The sequence below is a fragment of the Podarcis liolepis genome (genome assembly GCF_965112155.1).
Source record: "Podarcis liolepis genome assembly, chromosome: 12".
Classification (NCBI taxonomy): Eukaryota; Metazoa; Chordata; class Lepidosauria; order Squamata; family Lacertidae; genus Podarcis; species Podarcis liolepis.
In genome coordinates this window covers 14,192,474-14,211,151 of record NC_139563.1, presented here as the reverse complement: position 1 = coordinate 14,211,151, position 18,678 = coordinate 14,192,474, and the positions used below count along the sequence as shown (strand labels likewise).

Genomic DNA, 18,678 nt, shown 5'->3' with positions numbered 1-18,678 from the left:
ACTGCACAGACAAAGACTTAAAGCATACGCATTCCAAGGCAGTAGCTTAGCTCATGGCAGACTGCTAATTCAATCCCATGATTGACTATATATATATATATAAATCTATCACAATGAGCTTTGTTTCATTATAATGGAGGCAACCCTAATCATCTTCGTGTGGTTCCACTAGGCAGCTAATCACACAAATTTCAACCACTAAGCAGTGGCCTAGCTGAAGTCTCTTTGAAGGTCAGGAGTATCTGACTTCCAATAAAAGTTAACAGTTCATGTCTTATGCCAGGCACAGGGAAACTCAGTCCTCCAGATGTTTTGGGGCTACAACTCCCATCACCCCTAGCTAACAGGGCCAGTGGTCAGGGACGATGGGAGTTGTAGTCCCAAAACAGCTGGAGGGACAAGTTTGCCTATGCCTGTCTTATGCCTCATTCAAGGGGGTGAATGAGGCTGCTTATGACAAAAGTGGTGATTTTCTAAGAGGGCGAATAAACCTTTCTGTCTCTCCGCTTAGAAACCCACTAGCAGGATACAAGGTACTGTCTCCCTCTGTGCAATCTCTTCTACTAGAGACGGGGCATATTTCAAACTCAGCAGCCTTGCTACGATGCCTTGGATTTGTGACAGAAGCTTTTAGAGATCTAGATTTTGGTATCTTTTTCCCGTGAGGGTGCAACAGTGGAGGGCTCCGCAAATGCTGATCTTAATGAGTCACTGCATCAGCAAAAGTGGATGGGGCATTTCACATGTGGGAATAGACCTCTATGGTCTACACCAACCCTTCTAGATAACTGTATATGCCTTTAATTCAGAGGTGTAGCAAATGAATGGTGAAGCAATAAGGGCAAAAGCACATACACTCTTGAATAGCAATCTTCTTCTCTCTGTGTGAGCACAAGAATAAATTGTAAGGAAACAACTCTGTTGTTATGAATATTATTCATTCCTCTTGCTCACATTTCATTGGAAACATAAGTATGGTTTTGTTTTCCCTAAAGCTTAAGAAAAAGGCTCAAAATTTTAATGTACTAAAATAGTGGAATTTAAGAACATCCTGTTCAGTGCTTTGAGGTAAGTAGCATTCTTAGTTAACAGAAGTGGGGAAGCCTTTTTTCAGAAGAGCATTAGTCAATTATGGCCAAATTGTCATTTCACAAGTCATTTTCATCTGTGATAAGCCAAGTCTCCAAGGTCAGCTCAATCTGGTGTCCAATTTCTATTTCCATAATGTTGTTCTGTGGCATATTGGCATTTTCCTTGGAGCTGCCTTCTTTCCTTCATATGAGTTTTAGGCAGAACTTACTTTATAGACAAACAGCATCCTTTGTAATTATCTCAAAGGGTATTGTTAAGAACTAAGTAATGTTAAGAATCTCTTTATGCTATACTTATATGTCTACATTTTGTTTTTTGTTTAAAGAAAAACACTTTGCTACATTTTTGTGCCAATTTTCTGCCATGATGGAACCCCAGGCAGCATACACTCCCAAGTGTTCACCCAATCAGTGTGTTTACTGATGTAGGCACTGACCACACCTAGACCTACATAGCTTTAACATAGGTAGTCTCATATACTTTTGGACCAGATCTTGGTCCAATTTATTACTCATGTTTATTCCTTCTCATTTACTCAAAGAAGGTTTTGCTCTTGTTTAGCTGGATTTCATCAGTGTCTGTCTTGAGTGACAGGTGTGTGTGTGTGTTTATCATACAGTATATACACCCATGTTCAGAACCTGAACATTTGAACAATACTTTAAAGCAGTGATGGGCATTCTCTTAATTAGGGCCTCCCCACCAGGCCTGTGAGGTTATTTGCTATTTGCTAAGCCGTATCTCTCTGCTCTAAGGGATGCGGGTGGCGCTGTGGTCTAAACCACAGAGCCTAGGGCTTGCCGATTAGAAGGTCGGCGGTTTGAATCCCCACAACGGGGTGAGCTCCTGTTGCTCAGTCCCTGCTCCTGCCAACCTAGCAGTTCGAAAGCACGTATTGACTGTGATGGTGTTTTTTCTCTCTCTTTGGTTGTGAATGTGAAGTTGATTATATTGTTTAAAACCTTTAATAAATATTTTAAAAAAAGAAAGCACGTCAAAGTGCAAGTAGATAAATAGGTACTGCTCCAGTGGGAAGGTAAACGGCTCTTCTGTGCGCTGTTCTGGTGCGCCAGAAGCGGCTTTGTCATGCTGGCCACATGACCCAGAAGCTGTACACCAGCTCCCTCGGCCAATAAAGCGAGATGAGCACTGCAACCCCAGAGTCAGTCACGACTGGACCTAACGGTCAGGGGTCCTTTACCTTTACTCTATACCTGACAGCATATACTATATGGGGCATCAGCTGATGAGCAGTGCCTTTAAATCCCTGAACTTTTGATTGGTGGTGCTTGGAAAGCCCTTGCCCAGAGCTGGTCTACTCATGAGGCAGGATGAGGTAGCTTTCTCAAGCGGCACCCATAAGGGCTGGTTTGACCGTTCCACCTCCCAGCTTTGTCGCTTGGTGAGAGGGAGAGATCTCGCCCCTCTGCACCTGGCAGCGTGGCAGGGCTTTGCACCAGCTTTTCCTGAAAGGAGAATCTATTTGCAGTGGTGGATTGAAACTGCGCCTGCAAATGGAAATGCTTTTCTCTGCTTGCAGGCATGGTTTGAATGCAAATTGTACCTGCAAACCGACTTCAAAGGGATCCTTGAGTGTGCCTTCAAAGCCCCTTGCTCTCGGCACCAATCAGCTGATCAGTACCAAAAGCAAGTGCCTTTGAACTCGTCAGCCAATGTCATAACTACACCAGGTGATTGGCAGGTCAAAAGTTTGCCTGCAGCAGTTGGAGATGGAGTTGGTCCACCAACTTGACGCTGTTCGTCACTCATGCTTTTAAAACGTAGGAACATCCTGGAAAATAGTTTGACGCAATTTCTGTGGTTTCTTCTAGCCATGGAAAAGCTTTTCATTAAGACTCTAAATTTATAGTAAGATATTAAATTCACAGAATGGTTTGTTCACAAGATTGCAGTAATTGCATTGCTTTCTTCTATATTATTAAAAAGTGGGAAGTTGCACAACAAATGTTTCTTTTCACCACAAGCAGAGGATACCTCAAACTTCAATGCCTAATAGTGAAACTGATTTTCTATCTATACATATGATTTTGATCTTCTTTTAAAACATAATATGGCCCCACTGTTAAAACTAAGAAACAAACAAAACTGTGGTGCCTTTAAAGATTAACTTGTTCTTCACAAGGGATTTTACAGGGAAGAACCTACTTTATTGTATGTTTAAAATGGACTTAGATGATAGAATGTGTAGTTGAGTTGAACTACGTACAGTGGTAGGAAAGCATGTTGACAAGTTGAGAGGCATGAAGGTAGCTGAAGAATCCCTTCATTGCTTTAAAAACACAACAAAATGAACTGGACTCCTTGGCAGGTTTTGAATAAACATACACAAATTTATTGTTGATAACATGATGGACAGATATGTAAGGATATATACAATTTTATAATATGCAGAGAAAATATGTGCAGCGAAATCAGGGAGAGGAGCTGAAGGAAGTCCGGGGGGGGGGGGAGAAAGGGGGTAAATTATGTAGGCGATTATATGGTTTGATAATTTGTTATGTGGAAATTGAGCAATAATTATTTTTTTTAAAAAAGAATCCCTTCATTGCTTTGGGTTACAAAGTTTGGTCCAATTGATTAATACAAACCAGAGTTTGCCTCCAAATAAGACTTGTAAACCATAATTCAAACTGGGTTTCCCGTTTGGAGGTAAAGTTTGTTTAAACTTTACCACATGAACACCTTGTGAATACTTTTATGTCTCAGCATGGACAGAACTAGCAATGCTGGGATCAATTAATCATGGGCAAGCTCATACAACTGTTCTTGACTATGGCCAAACAGGAAAACGTTTTGTTTGCAGCATGGTATTTTCTTTTTTATGCTGAGGGAATTGCCCAGTCATCAATGACATCTGACAAATTCCCACCTTTTCTGAAATAATTATCATTAAAATACAATTTGCATTGACCTTGCTCCTTAAGCCCCCAGGCCAAGGCGGTATTTTTCTCGCAGAAAAAGTGCTCTGATTAATGTGGCCTCTAATTAGGATTTATTGTTGGGTTTTGTTTTATTAAAAATAATTTGATATTCTTTTATATCGTTTTAATATGTCAAGTGTACTGCAGCTAACAGGCTAGAAATGAAACATTTACTATATATATACCACTTTCTTGAGAGAGCATCCAGAGTGCTAAAATTGTTTTAAAGTGCTAATAGATAAGAAATCCTATCTGGAATAAATCTAAAAATGTTGTTCCTGCTTTGCTTCTCTTCTTTTGATTGAAAAGATTATATTGTGGTATTTTTTCCTGATGAGAGAGAGAGAGAGAATTTTTTAAAAAAGAATTTCCAGTGTGATCCAGGTTTCTGACCATAGATGGCAGTGTCTAATGTTTGAACTGGTCCTTTTACACATGCCGTTTTACAATTTTAAATTGCTACTGTACCCATCCATAATAACCACGAACTATACCAATATAGTTTAGTGTTAAGGAATGACACAAAGGGGGTGGTGTGGGGGAAGCCTTCCATTTCAAATTTCAGCCCCAGTGGCTGCCCTATGCATATAAAGAAGGGGAAAAGTCTGAAAAAGAATCACAAGCTACATATGAGATCTTCCACCCATATTTGGCCTAACATGGCAGCTAAATATGTTCAGATGGAGTATTAACCTGAATACCAGCTGTTGAGTGCATACAATATGGAAGGGCTGTTACCTTCATGACCAGTGCTATTTTTCCAGGGGGGTAGGGGGTGGAAAGAGGTGCCAGAACTCGCCAAGAACGCCTCCCTCATTCTCTGAGGATGGCAATGGTGCCCACATGAGAGGTGCTGGAACTGAGTTCTGCCGAGTTCTGGCTGAAAAAAAAGCCCTGTTTCCTTGTGACTTTCCTGGAGGCATTTGGAAATAGAACTGTTTGGCCCAATACTCTGAAGCCCTTCTGATGTTCTTATTGATATGTGTCTCAGATAGTTGAACACCGATATAATGAGCTGTAAAGGCAAAGGTACCCCTGACCATTAGGTCCAGTAGCGGACGACTCTGGGGTTGCACGCTCATCTTGCTCTCTAGGCCGAGGGACCCGATGTTTGTCCGCAGACAGCTTCCGGGTCATGTGGCCAGCATGACTAAGCCGCTTCTAGTGAACCAGAGCAGCGCACGGAAATGCCGTTTACCTTCCCGCCGGAGCGGTACCTATTTATCTACTTGCACTTTTGGACGTGCTTATGAACTGCTAGGTTGGCAGGAGCAGGGACCGAGCAATGGGAGCTCAGTCCATTGCAGGGATTTGAACCGCTGACCTTCTGATTGGCAAGCCCAAGAGGCTCAGTGGTTTAGACCACAGCGCCACCCGCATCCCTATAGATCAGTAACATGGTTTAACTGGTTTGTGTTACAGATTAAACTATTGGTACCCCAACCTAAAAGAATATGTTGGGTGGCAGATATATATATATTCAATACTCTTCCCTCCTATTGTACTCCAACTCCAATGAACCTCTCCAAAGAGGCTGAGGCTTCTGGGCTACATACCCGGCCTGCTAGTTAAGTTACTCTATATTAAAAACTGTCAGAGAAAGAAAAGCAATTTCACAAAGTCCCTAAATTAATGAGAGTCTGGTTGCATGTTGGTTGCTTCCCCCCCCCCCTCCACGCATCTGCGCCCTAGTTCAGACTGCCATTCTTAATCATATTTTAATTTTCAAATAAATTGCTTTCATTATCCTTTCATTTACAATACCATGTGTGCATTACTGCTCATTAATGTTTGTCATCTACTATTCTGAAGCCGGGTTTTTAAATAACCATGGTTGCAACATAGTAATTAAAGATGATCCATGTTGGTTTTACAGAAATTATTCTGAAGCCTTTAAAAACACCAGAACCAAAGTGCAACAAGGAAGAATTGCAATATGTAGACATTCCATCCTCCCACCCCCATTGAAAGTGTTTTTGTTTGTTTATGAAAGGAAAGGTGGCTTAATAGAACCAGCTAACCTAAAGACCTACATTATTCCGCATCCTCCCATTAAGCTGTATTACTTTGTTATAATTGACAGGCCTGCTGGTTCTTAGTTATTGGTATATATTTGTGGCACTGATTTGTACATAAGTCCAATCTTGTTTATCCAAATTGTCAGGAAAGCAACTGAAAACATTCAGATAATTAAATGTTTGGTTAAGCAAGAATGCTGTTTTTGTTGGTATGTCTTGACATAGTGCTACATATGAACATACCGGGAATTTAGATAATTGGGGCAGATAATAGATGTCTGGCTAACGGGAACTTGTTGAAGATAATAAGAGAAAACAGTTGCATCCCACATGAATTTGCTACAAAATACTGTTAAAATAATTTGATTGGTTCCCCTCCAAACTGCTTGATGTCTTGTTGGATCTGTTCAATAATTCAAACAGCACAGAACAATTTCCTCATTCGCAGAACTGCTGTTAAGTGGCAGAAAAAATGAAAATAAATTGATAAGTGTGGTTATTTCACTAAGAGTGTCTGTGTTTATATCAGCAGTAGCAGGTGTGCAAAAAGCTCATTGCAAGCACTGCCAGGCAGTCCCTTTCCACAACACTTTAAAACGTTGTCCTTCAAGCTTACTGGGTTGTATCCAGCTAAGTCATAGTCATAATAAACCTATTGAAGTTAATGGACTTAAGTTAGGGTGCTGCCAGATGGAGTCCTTACATTGCATTCAGATCTGGTGTGTGTGATCAGCATATAAGCTCCCACACATTTTGTTTGGATATTCATTGACATGTCACTGCTTGCCATCCATACCTGTGGGCAGACCTAGATGGAATATGTTTTTTGTCTCTCCCCATAGTCAGTTATCCTTTATCCTCCATGACCTTTCCCCATTTTTAGGTGCACGGGAATGTCTGTATCTGCATGTGCACATAGGAAAGTACAGTGGTACCTCTGGTTAAGAACTTAATTTGTTCTGGAGGTCCATTCTTAACCTGAAACTGTTCTTAACCTGAAGCACCACTTTAGCTAATGGGGCCTCCCGCTGCCACCATGCCGCCAGAGCACGATTTCTGTTCTCATCCTAAAGCAAAGTTCTTAACCTGAAGCACTATTTCTGGGTTAGTGGAGTCTGTAACCTGAAGCGTCTGTAACCTGAAGCATATGTAACCCGAAGTACCACTGTATGAAAGAGCAAGATCTTTCACGGTGGGCTTTTCGTAAGGGGTGATATCTATTTCCAGTTTTATTTATTGTGGATACTGTTTGTGAAAAACAGATAAATAGCAATATCAACCTGCTATTTCAATTGGTAGGTTTGGTGCTGGGCTGGGGCCATCTGAAGGTAACAGGGAGCAGCACATGCGTGATGGATGTGGACAGGGAAGGGGGACTGAGGGAATCAGATGCAGACAGGAATGTCATGTCTGATACTGAGGGCGCCACATTGAGCAGCAGCAGCAGCAGCAAGGAGAAGAGAGCAGGATGTAAGGAAGTTGGTTGTTGGGATTCCACCTGTGGAGATGGTTTTGATTGATTGCTCCCCAGTCAGGTCCAAAGCCAGACATAATCCCGTCTGAGAAGGAAATGGGCCTCTTGTAGTTGCAGGTAACTGTGGACACAGGCTGTGGAAAATTCACCACTTAGGGACAGTAATGTAAATGTAAACAACAACAACAAAAGTATTCTCTAGAACAAGGCTGGGTATCAGAGGACAACTTTTCCCCCCTTCTCCATAAAGGTTATTTAAATGGTTTTTCAAATTGAGATGCTTGTCTTGTGCTGTGGTGAACAACATAGAAACCTGGAACATAATTTTCAGTTAGATGTCACTGAAAGCTCTAAGTGTTTTTTGTGTGTTTTCAGTCTGAGCGCTCATTTCTTCTAATGAGCTTTGCAACACTTTCCCCTGGGTTGTGAGGTATAAGCAGCACAATACAAGAACAACCTGGGTCAATTTGTGCTGATGTTCACAACTACATGTAAGTGGGAAATATATAATCCAGCCTCTCCATTACTTTGATGTAGTTTCCACCCACTCTAATCTTGTCCATCTGCTTGTCACTTTTATGTTCTGTACAGTGGTTAGTACCACAATGGATTACATCTTATGGTACAGACATAGGTCTATATCTGTTTCTATAGCTATATTTATCCAACTATTATCGCTTCTGTCTGTAACTATTTCTGTATCTGTATCTATCTGTCATTTACTTGATGTTACTTGCTTGATGATACTCAAGTTATGAAATAACTAGAAGATACTTATAGTTACTTATAGTTTTGCTGGTACTTATAAATTATAATGCAGCTGCAGTTTGCCCACTGTGTTGCAACGAGGCTTCTTAACCATTTCCCCTTGAGCTATTTTTCACCTGAAAGTTGTGCCACGATTTCGTTAAGTCCAGGTGGGGGAAAAGGTGCTGCTACTTGTATCTTTTCTTCATTAGTAGTGGAAGCAGCTTGTCTAGTCCTTTAGTCGTGTCCGACTCTTCGTGACCCCATGGACCAGAGCACGCCAGGCACTCCTGTCTTCCATTGCCTCCCGCAGTTTGGTCAGACTCATGTTGGTAGCTTCGAGAACACTGTCCAACCACCTCGTCCTCTGTCGTCCCCTTCTCTTTGTGCCCTCCATCTTTCCCAACATCAGGGTCTTTTCCAGTGAGTCTTCTCTTCTCACGAGGTGGCCGTTGTATTGGAGCCTCAGCTTCAGGACCTGTCCTTCCAGTGAGCACTCAGGGCTGATTTCCTTAAGAATGGAAAGGTTTTATCTTCTTACAGTCCATGGGAAGCAGTTTAGAGGGGACAATTTTCGTTGCAAAAACAACATGTAGGAAAAAGTATTAAGAAGCCTATTCTTTCTCTCAACCCCACCCCAAAAATTGGCCTTCCACTTCAAATTGCAGATTTCAATACCTGAAAAAAATAATCTTCTAAAGGAACGACAATGCAATTCATAATATGTAGTTCTGCCCTAAGTCAAGATAGTAACTTCTGTTGCAAATGATGCTTCCTGTGCACTTAGCTTTCTTGGTCTTCACTCTGTGATATACCATAAGTATACATTGTGATTCTCTGATCCTATATGACATGGAATATGTTACTCCAAAGAGTTTCATGTGTGCCTCTGAAATGTAATGTGAGATATGGTTCTGTCTATGTAGTATGTATTTGCATAATATGTCAATAAATCACATATTGTATCCATGTGGTTTAGTGAAATATTCTGGTGCTGTGTTCATGTCTTCCTTTACAGGAGTGCGAATTTTGAGGAAATTCCTGTGCAGCCAATATTTATGAATGTGATATAAAACACATGTTACAAAATAAGATTTTTTGTTTTTTTTAGATTGGAAGTATTCATACCACGTGCTTACCAAGTAGTATGTAACATTTAGCAAGATAAGCATAAGAATTTTTGATTATTTATTACCCTGAAGAGAGAATGACAGAAGATCCTGTTTTTAAACTCCATCTCATAATTAAGGTTTTTAATTAAATGCTTCTACACTGAAAATCGGGTTTTTATTAAAGTATCAAAGTATTAAACAAGAAATTTCCTGTGCCTAACCTGGAATGTGAATGGGAAAAAAGTGCAGAGGCTGTATGAGTAATGATCCAGTTGGAAATTGCTATCCTTCTCTGTGTACGTGAGAGATGTTGCTGTAGATAAAATTTTAACGTTGCCAATTTGACATGCATTTGCCTTTATTACAAGCAGGGCATAATGTACAAAGATTCCTATCCCCTTCATCATTGCCACCAGTACTCTGATCTGCCGGTGGAACGTGCAACTGAGAAATGGCTGCTTTCCTTTATAGAGGGAATTGGTGATGTCAATGAATGGCTGAGCTCTTACCAAGAAAGACCAAAAGAGTCTTATGCATGTAAATTTATAACTTCCCCCTGTTTGTTTTTTTGTGGTTTAGAATGAGCAGTGCAGAAAATTAGCTTGGTGGGCGAGGTGATGGTGGAGGACATGAACAATAGCCACTGACTATCCAGATATTTTGTGGGTTTTTTTGAAAAAAAGGACTAAAAGATTTCTCTTTTTCTTCCCACATAATGTGCCGTTTTCATTTTGTGCTGCATATAACCCTCCATGTCACAGCTTTCTATTCTTGTCTGAATAGTCAATGAAACATTAGGAAGCCGATAAGAGAAGCTCTGGCCTGTTACTTGGCAACGGCTGTTGAGCAGAGCAGAGTGCTGTTGATTGAGGAGATTAGCTGCCATAGATAAACCTCCTTTTTGCTGCCCTGCTGCTCATCTTTCCACCCTTAACAGGTAGCTCCAAATATGACTGCAGCTGGGGAGAATGAGCTTTATTGCGAACCAAGTTTGCTTGACAGGTTAACAACAAAAAAAAAAACCAAAAAAACTTTACTTTCATTAAATTGAGTGCATTGTGGCTTAAGTTCTTCCCTTGTTCCAGAGTAAATACTTTTATTTGTTTTTTTTGGAAGGGTGACCATGATAAGAAGGCATCTGTGCTGCTTTCCGTCTGCATCCTTAAGCTTCTAGCCTCAAACCATTAACTTCAGGGTAGTCCAACCGGTGCCCTGAGATCTTTCCAAATTAATGGGATGTTGGAAAGAAAACATGGCTCTGGAATCTCTTTTGCAACAAATGAAAGAATGAAAAATAAACATTTAACCACCGGTTACTGTGCAATATCATTCTGGGGCCAAGCTGGAGTTCTCTATCCTCAGTTGGTGACCCTAATGTAACTTACTCCAGAGTAATCTCATATAAAACGCGGTACTGTGTCATAATAGTAACAGGATTACAACTGCAACTGTTGGTTGCATCCACCTGTTTAAAGCAGCCTAATAGTTTCACATCATAAAAATGTGGTCTGCTTAACAACATACCGAATCCACTTCAAAACAAATCTCTCTCAGTCTCATTACGGTTGCACAGTATTCAAGAAGTATCTCTCTGCCCAACTACAGTTGTTTGAGTCTACAAAAGAGGTTCTCAAACTATTGTGAGCTCCACACAAAAATAAAAAATACAATTTGAAACCCACAGTTATTTTCTAACCAAAAGCAGTGTGAACACAAGCAGCCTGAGAGCTGCCTCATGGGAGAGGTTTCGAAAGCTTCAAATGACAGTTTTGCAATTAAATGAGAGGCAAAATTGGTATATAAGTGACTGCGACAGTTGAGAGGATTATTTGCAGCGTTGCTGGGGGGAAATGAGCCAAATCAGAAAAAAAGGTTAGTGTCTCTTGGGAGTATGTGGAGTGGGGATGGTGGCTGTCTGAAATTAGCTTCTGCTATCTGGAAGAGGAGTTGGAAACCTATGGCCTTACAGATGTTGTTGTATTACAACTCCCACTGTCTCTGACCATTGGCTATGCTGACTGGGGCTGATGGGAGTTGGAGTCCCAACAATATCTGGAGGGTCACGGGTTGTCTGCTGTTGCTCTAGAACAATTAAATTTAAGGTAGGAAAAAACGCAACAGAACACTTGTGGCTGATGAGGCAGCTCGCTAGTCAAATCCTCCATTGTGTGGCAATAGAGGAGGGAATTTCTACACACAATTTCACATGCCAAGATGTGCTATTGGAGGCAGGGAGTACAGCAGCCAGTGTGGTCAGTCCCTTCTCAATTACCACAATATAACAGTGGTTTCTACTGAGAAACCTCCTTCACCAGCCACTACTGCAGTAGAATGAACATGAGAAGAAGAAGCAAAAAACAAAGCAAAACACAAACACCTTGACTAGCTCTAATGAAGAGAGATTCTGGGAAAAGATTTTTAACAGAAACACCCCACAGGCTATGGATGGCTGTACAAAGTGAAGAATGAGCTGAAAAATCTACTAATATAGATATTGTTCCATGATGCCATATTCCCTCCCATGTGCAGTTTTGAATGAGTGAAGAACTTGTACATAGGGCTTTGTGGAGGAACTCCTGTCAAGATTAATCAATCAGAAAATGAAGGTTATATACAAACTTAAAAAAAAAAATTGACAAGCTTGGATATTGGTGAGAAATTTTTCTTTGTATATGGAGTACAGTGGTACCTCAGGCTACATACGCTTCAGGTTACATACGCGTCAGGTTACATACTCCGCTAACCCAGAAATAGTGCTTCAGGTTAAGAACTTTGCTTCAGGATGAGAACAGAAATCGTGCTCCGGCGGCACAGCAGCAGCGGGAGGCCCCATTAGCTAAAGTGGTGCTTCAGGTTAAGAACAGTTTCAGGTGAACAACGGACCTCCGGAACAAATTAAGTACTTAACCCGAGGTACCACTGTATTAAGCATGAATCTGGCTTTCCTTATTGGGCCAGATTACAGTTTGCTTGTAGCGAACTGGTTGAGCAAAGCCCCTTTCACAAGCATCACCTTTGGGTCAACTGCCATTCATTCTATTTTTGGAGTTTGCACATCCAATCACAATCTGAGCCAAGGGAGGAGCCATTGCTGGAACAGTTTCCCATGAGGAAACCGCAATCCTGTCCTGAGCAGAGCTGGACTAGATTCCTCCCGCTTCTTGTGTTCATTTACAGCAGGGATGGGGAACCTGTGGTCTTTCAACTCACCTCTTTCCAGGGACTGATGGAAGTTTAAGACCAACATCATTTCAAGAGCTGGAGGTGCCTCTTCTCTTATTTAAAGGAAGAATGACACACTCAGGGGTTGTCTGAAAACTCACCTGGTTTTGAGTTACTCAGACCATCCAAGAAAATATTAGTACAGTGGTACCTCAGGTTACATACACTTCAGCTTACATATGCTTCAGGTTACAGACTCCGCTAACCCAGAAATAGTGCTTCAGGTTAAGAACTTTGCTTCAGGATGAGAACAGAAATTGTGCTGCGGCAGCACAGCAGCAGCAGGAGGCCCCATTAGCTAAAGTGGTCTTCAGGTTACGAACAGTTTCAGGTTAAGAACGGACCTCCAGAACGAATTAAGTACTTAACCCGAGGTACCACTGTATATTGGTGACCAGTTCTTTGAAAGTGACTCGCATGGAGGCTGCTCTGTGCAGGAAGCCATTCTGGCGTAAGATCATAGCCTTGCCCCCTCCTCACACTGTGCCAAGTCCAATGGTTAAAAACTTGCAGTGAAGGCTAATCCATGTAGGGCAGGGGTCAGCAAACTTTTTCAGCAGGGGGCCAGTTCACTGTGGGGGGCCAGACTATATTTGGGGGAGGGTGATGCAAGAGCCCCAGTGGCTGCTTACCTGTGTCTTGTGAGCAGCAGGGGCTGGTGGTGCTGCCGGAGGGACAATGAGCGGTGTGCAAAAGGACTCCAGAGAGGGGCTGCTTAAAATGGCAGCCGCTCAAGCACTTCTGCTGCTGGCACCAATAAAGCCCAGCCCCCTTCCTCCTCTAGGCAGGGCGGGGAGGAGGGAGGGAGGAGGTGCTGCTGCTGCCGCCATGTGAGGGAGAGGGAGGGAGAGGGAAAGAACATGCACGCTGGCGATTCACGTGGCAATTCCCGGACCGTCTGTGGGCTGCATCCAGAAAGCAATTGGGCCTGATCTGGCCCGTGGACCTTAGTTTGCCTACCGATAATGTAGGGAGCTCGAATGCACACAGTAACTGTGTTTTAAGTGCTTCAGTGTGGCAACTGCATTATTAGAAGCAGACGTCATTGCCCTTCCATTTAAAGGTCACCGAATGCAATTTCAAGTCAGCCAATTTAAGGAACATGAAAAGAAGTGTGTCAAGGGCTGTGGCATAAAACTATCCTCAAGTCCCACAATTTTAGGAATGACTTCAGGTACCTTAATTTCACTTTCAGCTTTGCGCAGAATTTATGGGATCCCTTAAAAGGGAGAGAGACATTTACATTAGAGGATGGGTGGAGCCCCATTGCAGCCCAGGGGCCACATTCCCTCATGGGCAACCTTTCGGAGGCCACATGCCTGTGGTGTGCTGGGCCAGAGGCAAAAATGGGAGGAACAACAGGTGAGGCTGTTGTGTTTGTACAGCAAAAGTGAGAGGTTTCTACACTCACCTCTTTTCTCCAAATAAAAAAATTCCTTCCAGTAGCACCTTAAAGACCAACTAAGTTAGTTCTTGGTATGAGCTTTCGTGTGCATGCACACTTCTTCAGATACACAAGAAGTGTGCATGCACACGAAAGCTCATACCAAGAACTAACTTAGTTGGTCTTTAAGGTGCTACTGGAAGGAATTTTTTTATTTTGACTATGGCAGACCAACACGGCTACCTATCTGTAACTCTTTTCTCCAGGCAGGGAAACATGAGGCATTACCACAGTTCAAGCACATCTTCCAGGCAGGCAAAAGGACCTGAAGAGGGTACAGAGCTAGGGCTATTGAGGGGTGAAGCCTGGAGATATGAGGTTGGATTAGGAAGAAATGTGCCCTGGGAAGATAGAGAGGCTGGGATAGCCACAATTGACACACACACACACACCGGCCTGAGATCCCCCATCCGTGCACCAGAGCAACTGTCTTTGGCTTTGTGAGATATCATATCACATAAAAAGTAGGCTGGTGTTCTTTTTGCAGGATAGTGTCCTTATGATGTGGTGCAGTTTGGCTGCTGGAGTAGGCAGATGCGGCCCATGGTTCCATAGTGGATCCTTCTTTATTTTTAAACTGAACAACAGCTCCCGGGGGGGGGGGGGCATGCTGGTAAAGCAAATGTTAAAACAGCTCCTTCACTGCATAAAAGTAGAACTTACTCCTTTGAATTGTAACGAGTTCTCCCAAGCCTGGAAAGCTGAATGAGTGTAGCTAGAACCTTTTCAGACACGGAGAAAGATGTCTGAAGAAATCAACTTAGCGAGTGCCACAGTAGACGCTGTATCAGGGAAGAAGATAAGCAAAAATAGTGTTCTCTTAAGTGGAGTTAAAGGTAAAGGGACCCCTGACCGTTAGGTCCAGTTGTGGATGACTCTGGGGTTGTGGCCCTCATCTCGCTTTATTGGCCAAGGCAGCCAGCGTACAGTTTCTGGGTCATGTGGCCAGCATGACTATGCCGCTTCTGGCGAACCAGAGCAGCGCACGGAAATGCTGTTTACCTTCCCACCGGAGCGGTACCTATTTATCTACTTGCACTTTGACGTGCTTTCGAACTGCTAGGTTGGCAGGAGCAGGGACCAAGCAATGGGAGCTCATCCCGTTGTGGGGATTCGAACCGCCGACCTTCTGATTAGCAAGCCCTAAAAGTGATTTTCTTATCAAGCATTTTATTATCCAGAGACTCTATAGTCCTCTCTTTTCCCCTCATTAAGGAATCATTTTGAAAACCCATACTATAGCTTCTTCCTTTCAGGGAGAGATGGAGAGGAGGTGGGGGGGGGAGAGAAATTATTGCCATTTAGATCCTTCCTATATAATCTTTCAGTTTTGCTCTTTGATTCACATGTGAATGCTTTCTGATGCTCAACACATGCTTCTTAGCAACTGATGATCTTCACCAGAACAATATGCTGCTTTAAGACACCCATTGTTCTTATGAACAGATCTTGAAGATGCACTCATGCCTGGTTTCATATTGCTGATCTATAGAATTCAAATTGTAAGTGTTCTTCAGACCATTGATGGTCCATGCACCATAGTTTGGAGACCCTGGGTCTACACTCAGGTAGTGGCCAGTTTCAGAATGGGGACATTCCCAACACTACCTGGAGCTGCCAGGGATTGGAACCGGACCTTTTGGCATGTGAAGCAGATGCTGTACCACCATTAAGCCACAGCCCTTCCCCAAGGTCTCTCCAAGCTCTCCGGGAATGCGCATAGATGGAGGGTGGGAATGGCATGTGCAACCCTGCTCCTCACATGCATTGAATGAACATCTGAAAACAAAAACGGGTTGGGTTGGGATACTCTGAACAACCGAGCTGCTTTGTAGCTACTTAAAGGCAGTTGCTAGGCTTATCTCTGAGGATGAGAAACACAAAATAGATAAAGCGTTTCATCAGACCAGCTTGCTTTGTTGTAAGAGAGTGTAGAGAATAGAGCAAGCATGCATTTGCCAGGAAGGAAAACATCACCACACGTTCGTGTATCACTTTAGAAGCTATCCATAGCTTCAGAACTCAGTATTTTGTAGGATGGAGAAATATGAAACCCAAGCTAACTCAAAATATATGGTGGTGTGGCAGAAATCTTTTGTGTGGAGTAATCGTTGCTCAAACTGTTAGGAAGAAATCACACTTGAAAATCTGCAGAGTTTTTTTTTTTAAAAAAATTTAACTTCATCTCTTCAAATCTAGGTTAATATTCCAGTTTATAATGTAAATTAAATGACTTTGATATAGGTGTGTACTCTATAATACCATAGATGGACTGTTTGAATGTTGAGAGCAGCTGTTTCCTCCTCTATCTACTCTTTCATCTTGTTGAAGCTCCGTATAAATAAATAGGTACTTCCAAATTAATTCACAATGTTATGTTCTATTAGTCAAATTGCACTGTCCCTTTTGATTATGAATGCAATATCTGCAGTAATTACTGAATTAAAACAAGCAGTATGAAGAATAGCATGCTAATTAAACTTTTTGCATTTTCAATAGTTTTCTGTGGATCACTGTGTACAGGTGAAGACAACAATAAATGCACCCATTTTTTTGAAGCCTAGCGCTGCAGATGGTCAGAGGATATTATAAGCACCCGAGTTCCAAATTAGTCTTTTGTATGGAAGGGAGAAAGGTAATTTGAATGTTTGAACTCCCCCTCCTCTGCCTATCTTCTTCTTCCCACACAGGAAGCTTGTCTTGAAATGAACAATTCTCTAAATAAAGACTAATTAGGACCTAAATTAATTAGAAGGTGTGATATGAAAAGAGCTTGATGAGAAGGGTCTGTCATTTTAGATGAATGGAATGGAGCTAAATAAATTAGGTTCCATTAATATCTCATTGTTGCATGAGCCGCTCCCTTTTATTGCATTCATTAGAGGGTACTACATTAAACTAGTCTTGGCTGCTTATTATCGATTCACCACTCATTTACTACTACATAGCTCCTGTATTAAAAGAAGGGAGGGGAAAAAGAAGCCCTCTTTCTGCAAAGTAACATACATGTTTCCTGGGCAGTCTGGTTTTCATGAGAGTTATTGCTTTATTTATTTGCTTTGGCATTACCAGAAAGGATGTATGGAAAAAGTGAAGCAGTTTTTAAGGGAAGGTGACCAAGGAACTATCTCTTTCTCATTACCACGTTTAGTACAACTGTCATAGTAACAGAACATATTGCAAATTTCTTAGTGTATGTAGGTATGTCATAGATCAATGTGATTTATTCACCCTTTTTCCTTATGCCCCGCCCCCTTTTTTACCTTCTCCAGATGGAGTATTTGGGAGATGTCAACAGGTGCCAGTGATAGACGTGTACAAGTATGAAGTTTCACCGCTCATCCTCCAGCACTTGAGAATTGTCCTAGAGAAGCTGTTACACAGAGGTACTGTACAGAACAGAAATGTTAGATAGCATGTGGATATATCGATTCATTGCTATAAAGGGGTCCAGTTTTTGCAGAGCTTTGAGAGAAACATTTTGCTCCAGCCATGTCAGGTAGGCTTGGAATGAGCTGCATTGTCTCACCAGAATTCAGAAACCTCTTCTGCCCTTTCTGTTGAAGGAAGACCAGTTGCAGTCCAGTTAATTATCAAGTCACTTCCAGACAACCTGTTTCTTCAGCATGCATTCCTATTTGTTTGTGGAGAAGTTGCATGACATGTCTTTCCTTATTGCAATAAGTCAACTCTTTTGGGGAGGCACAAAACCTCAAATCCAACTTCAGTTGTGCAGCCTGAATTTGCTGCTATGTGATTGAATCCCACCTGAAAATAGCAATAGGCTGGAAGCCCCCTTCCACTACTTTCTCCCAGGAGTAAGAACAGTCCCTTCCTGTTTGAGATTAATGCAAGCAACTAGCTGCCACAGACACGACTTCATGACAACAGGGCTCAGGAGTCTAAAGCTGCTGGTAAGGCTGTATAGGGCAGCCAGCAAGAAAGGCCATGAAAATTAATTACATTGCCAAATAATGCACAGCAAATCTCTTTCGCTCTTTTCTAACAATTTTCCTCTGCGTGTTTCATTTTAGGCCATTTGGGCGTATGTTTTATCCGATAATAAGATATTCAGCTTTATTGCAATTACAATTTCCATTTTTCTTCCCTGTTTTATAGTCATTGATTACTTCCAAATTACACCTGTGATCAAAGCAGAGATCAAAGAGGTGTTAGGTTCTGTATCAATAAATTAAAGTAAAAAATAATAATACAAAAACATCACTATTAATACAGAAGACCCAGGTAGGCTACTCATAGAGGCTGCAGATATAATATGAGGCTGGTTCTGCCTGCTGTTTATAGAAAGCTTTTTATTAAAGGATTTTCACCTTGTTGTGCGAAATGTTTCATTTCCATCCAAACATTTGGGGAACCGACTGTTTCTCTGTATGCTTTATCTCTTTGTTCTTCTTCACATTATAGCGCTGTATCTGATATATCCTGCAGTATTACAATCAATGTGGAGATGCAAAAATTGCTTGATTTCTTCCATCCCTCTTGTTCTCTTCTTCCCCTTTGTGCATTCTTTCATTATTCTCCTTGTGAGTGTCACAGTCCCCCCCTTTTCTGTACAGCAAGGCAGCTCTCACTTTTAAAAACCTGCTACTGGAAAATGCATTTGCCT

At 41.9% G+C, this 18,678-nt stretch overlaps 1 protein-coding gene across 1 annotated transcript in view; it reads left to right on the top strand.

Moving 5' to 3' along the window:
* The window catches only part of PTPRN2 (protein tyrosine phosphatase receptor type N2), a 614,238-nt gene that overhangs the window by 86,114 nt on the left and 509,446 nt on the right, over positions 1–18,678 (top strand). Inside the window, exon 3 of the mRNA XM_083466687.1 lies at positions 17,324–17,437. Within this exon, the coding sequence (XP_083322813.1) occupies positions 17,324–17,437 (114 nt within the window). The remainder of the gene's footprint in view (positions 1–17,323; positions 17,438–18,678) is intronic.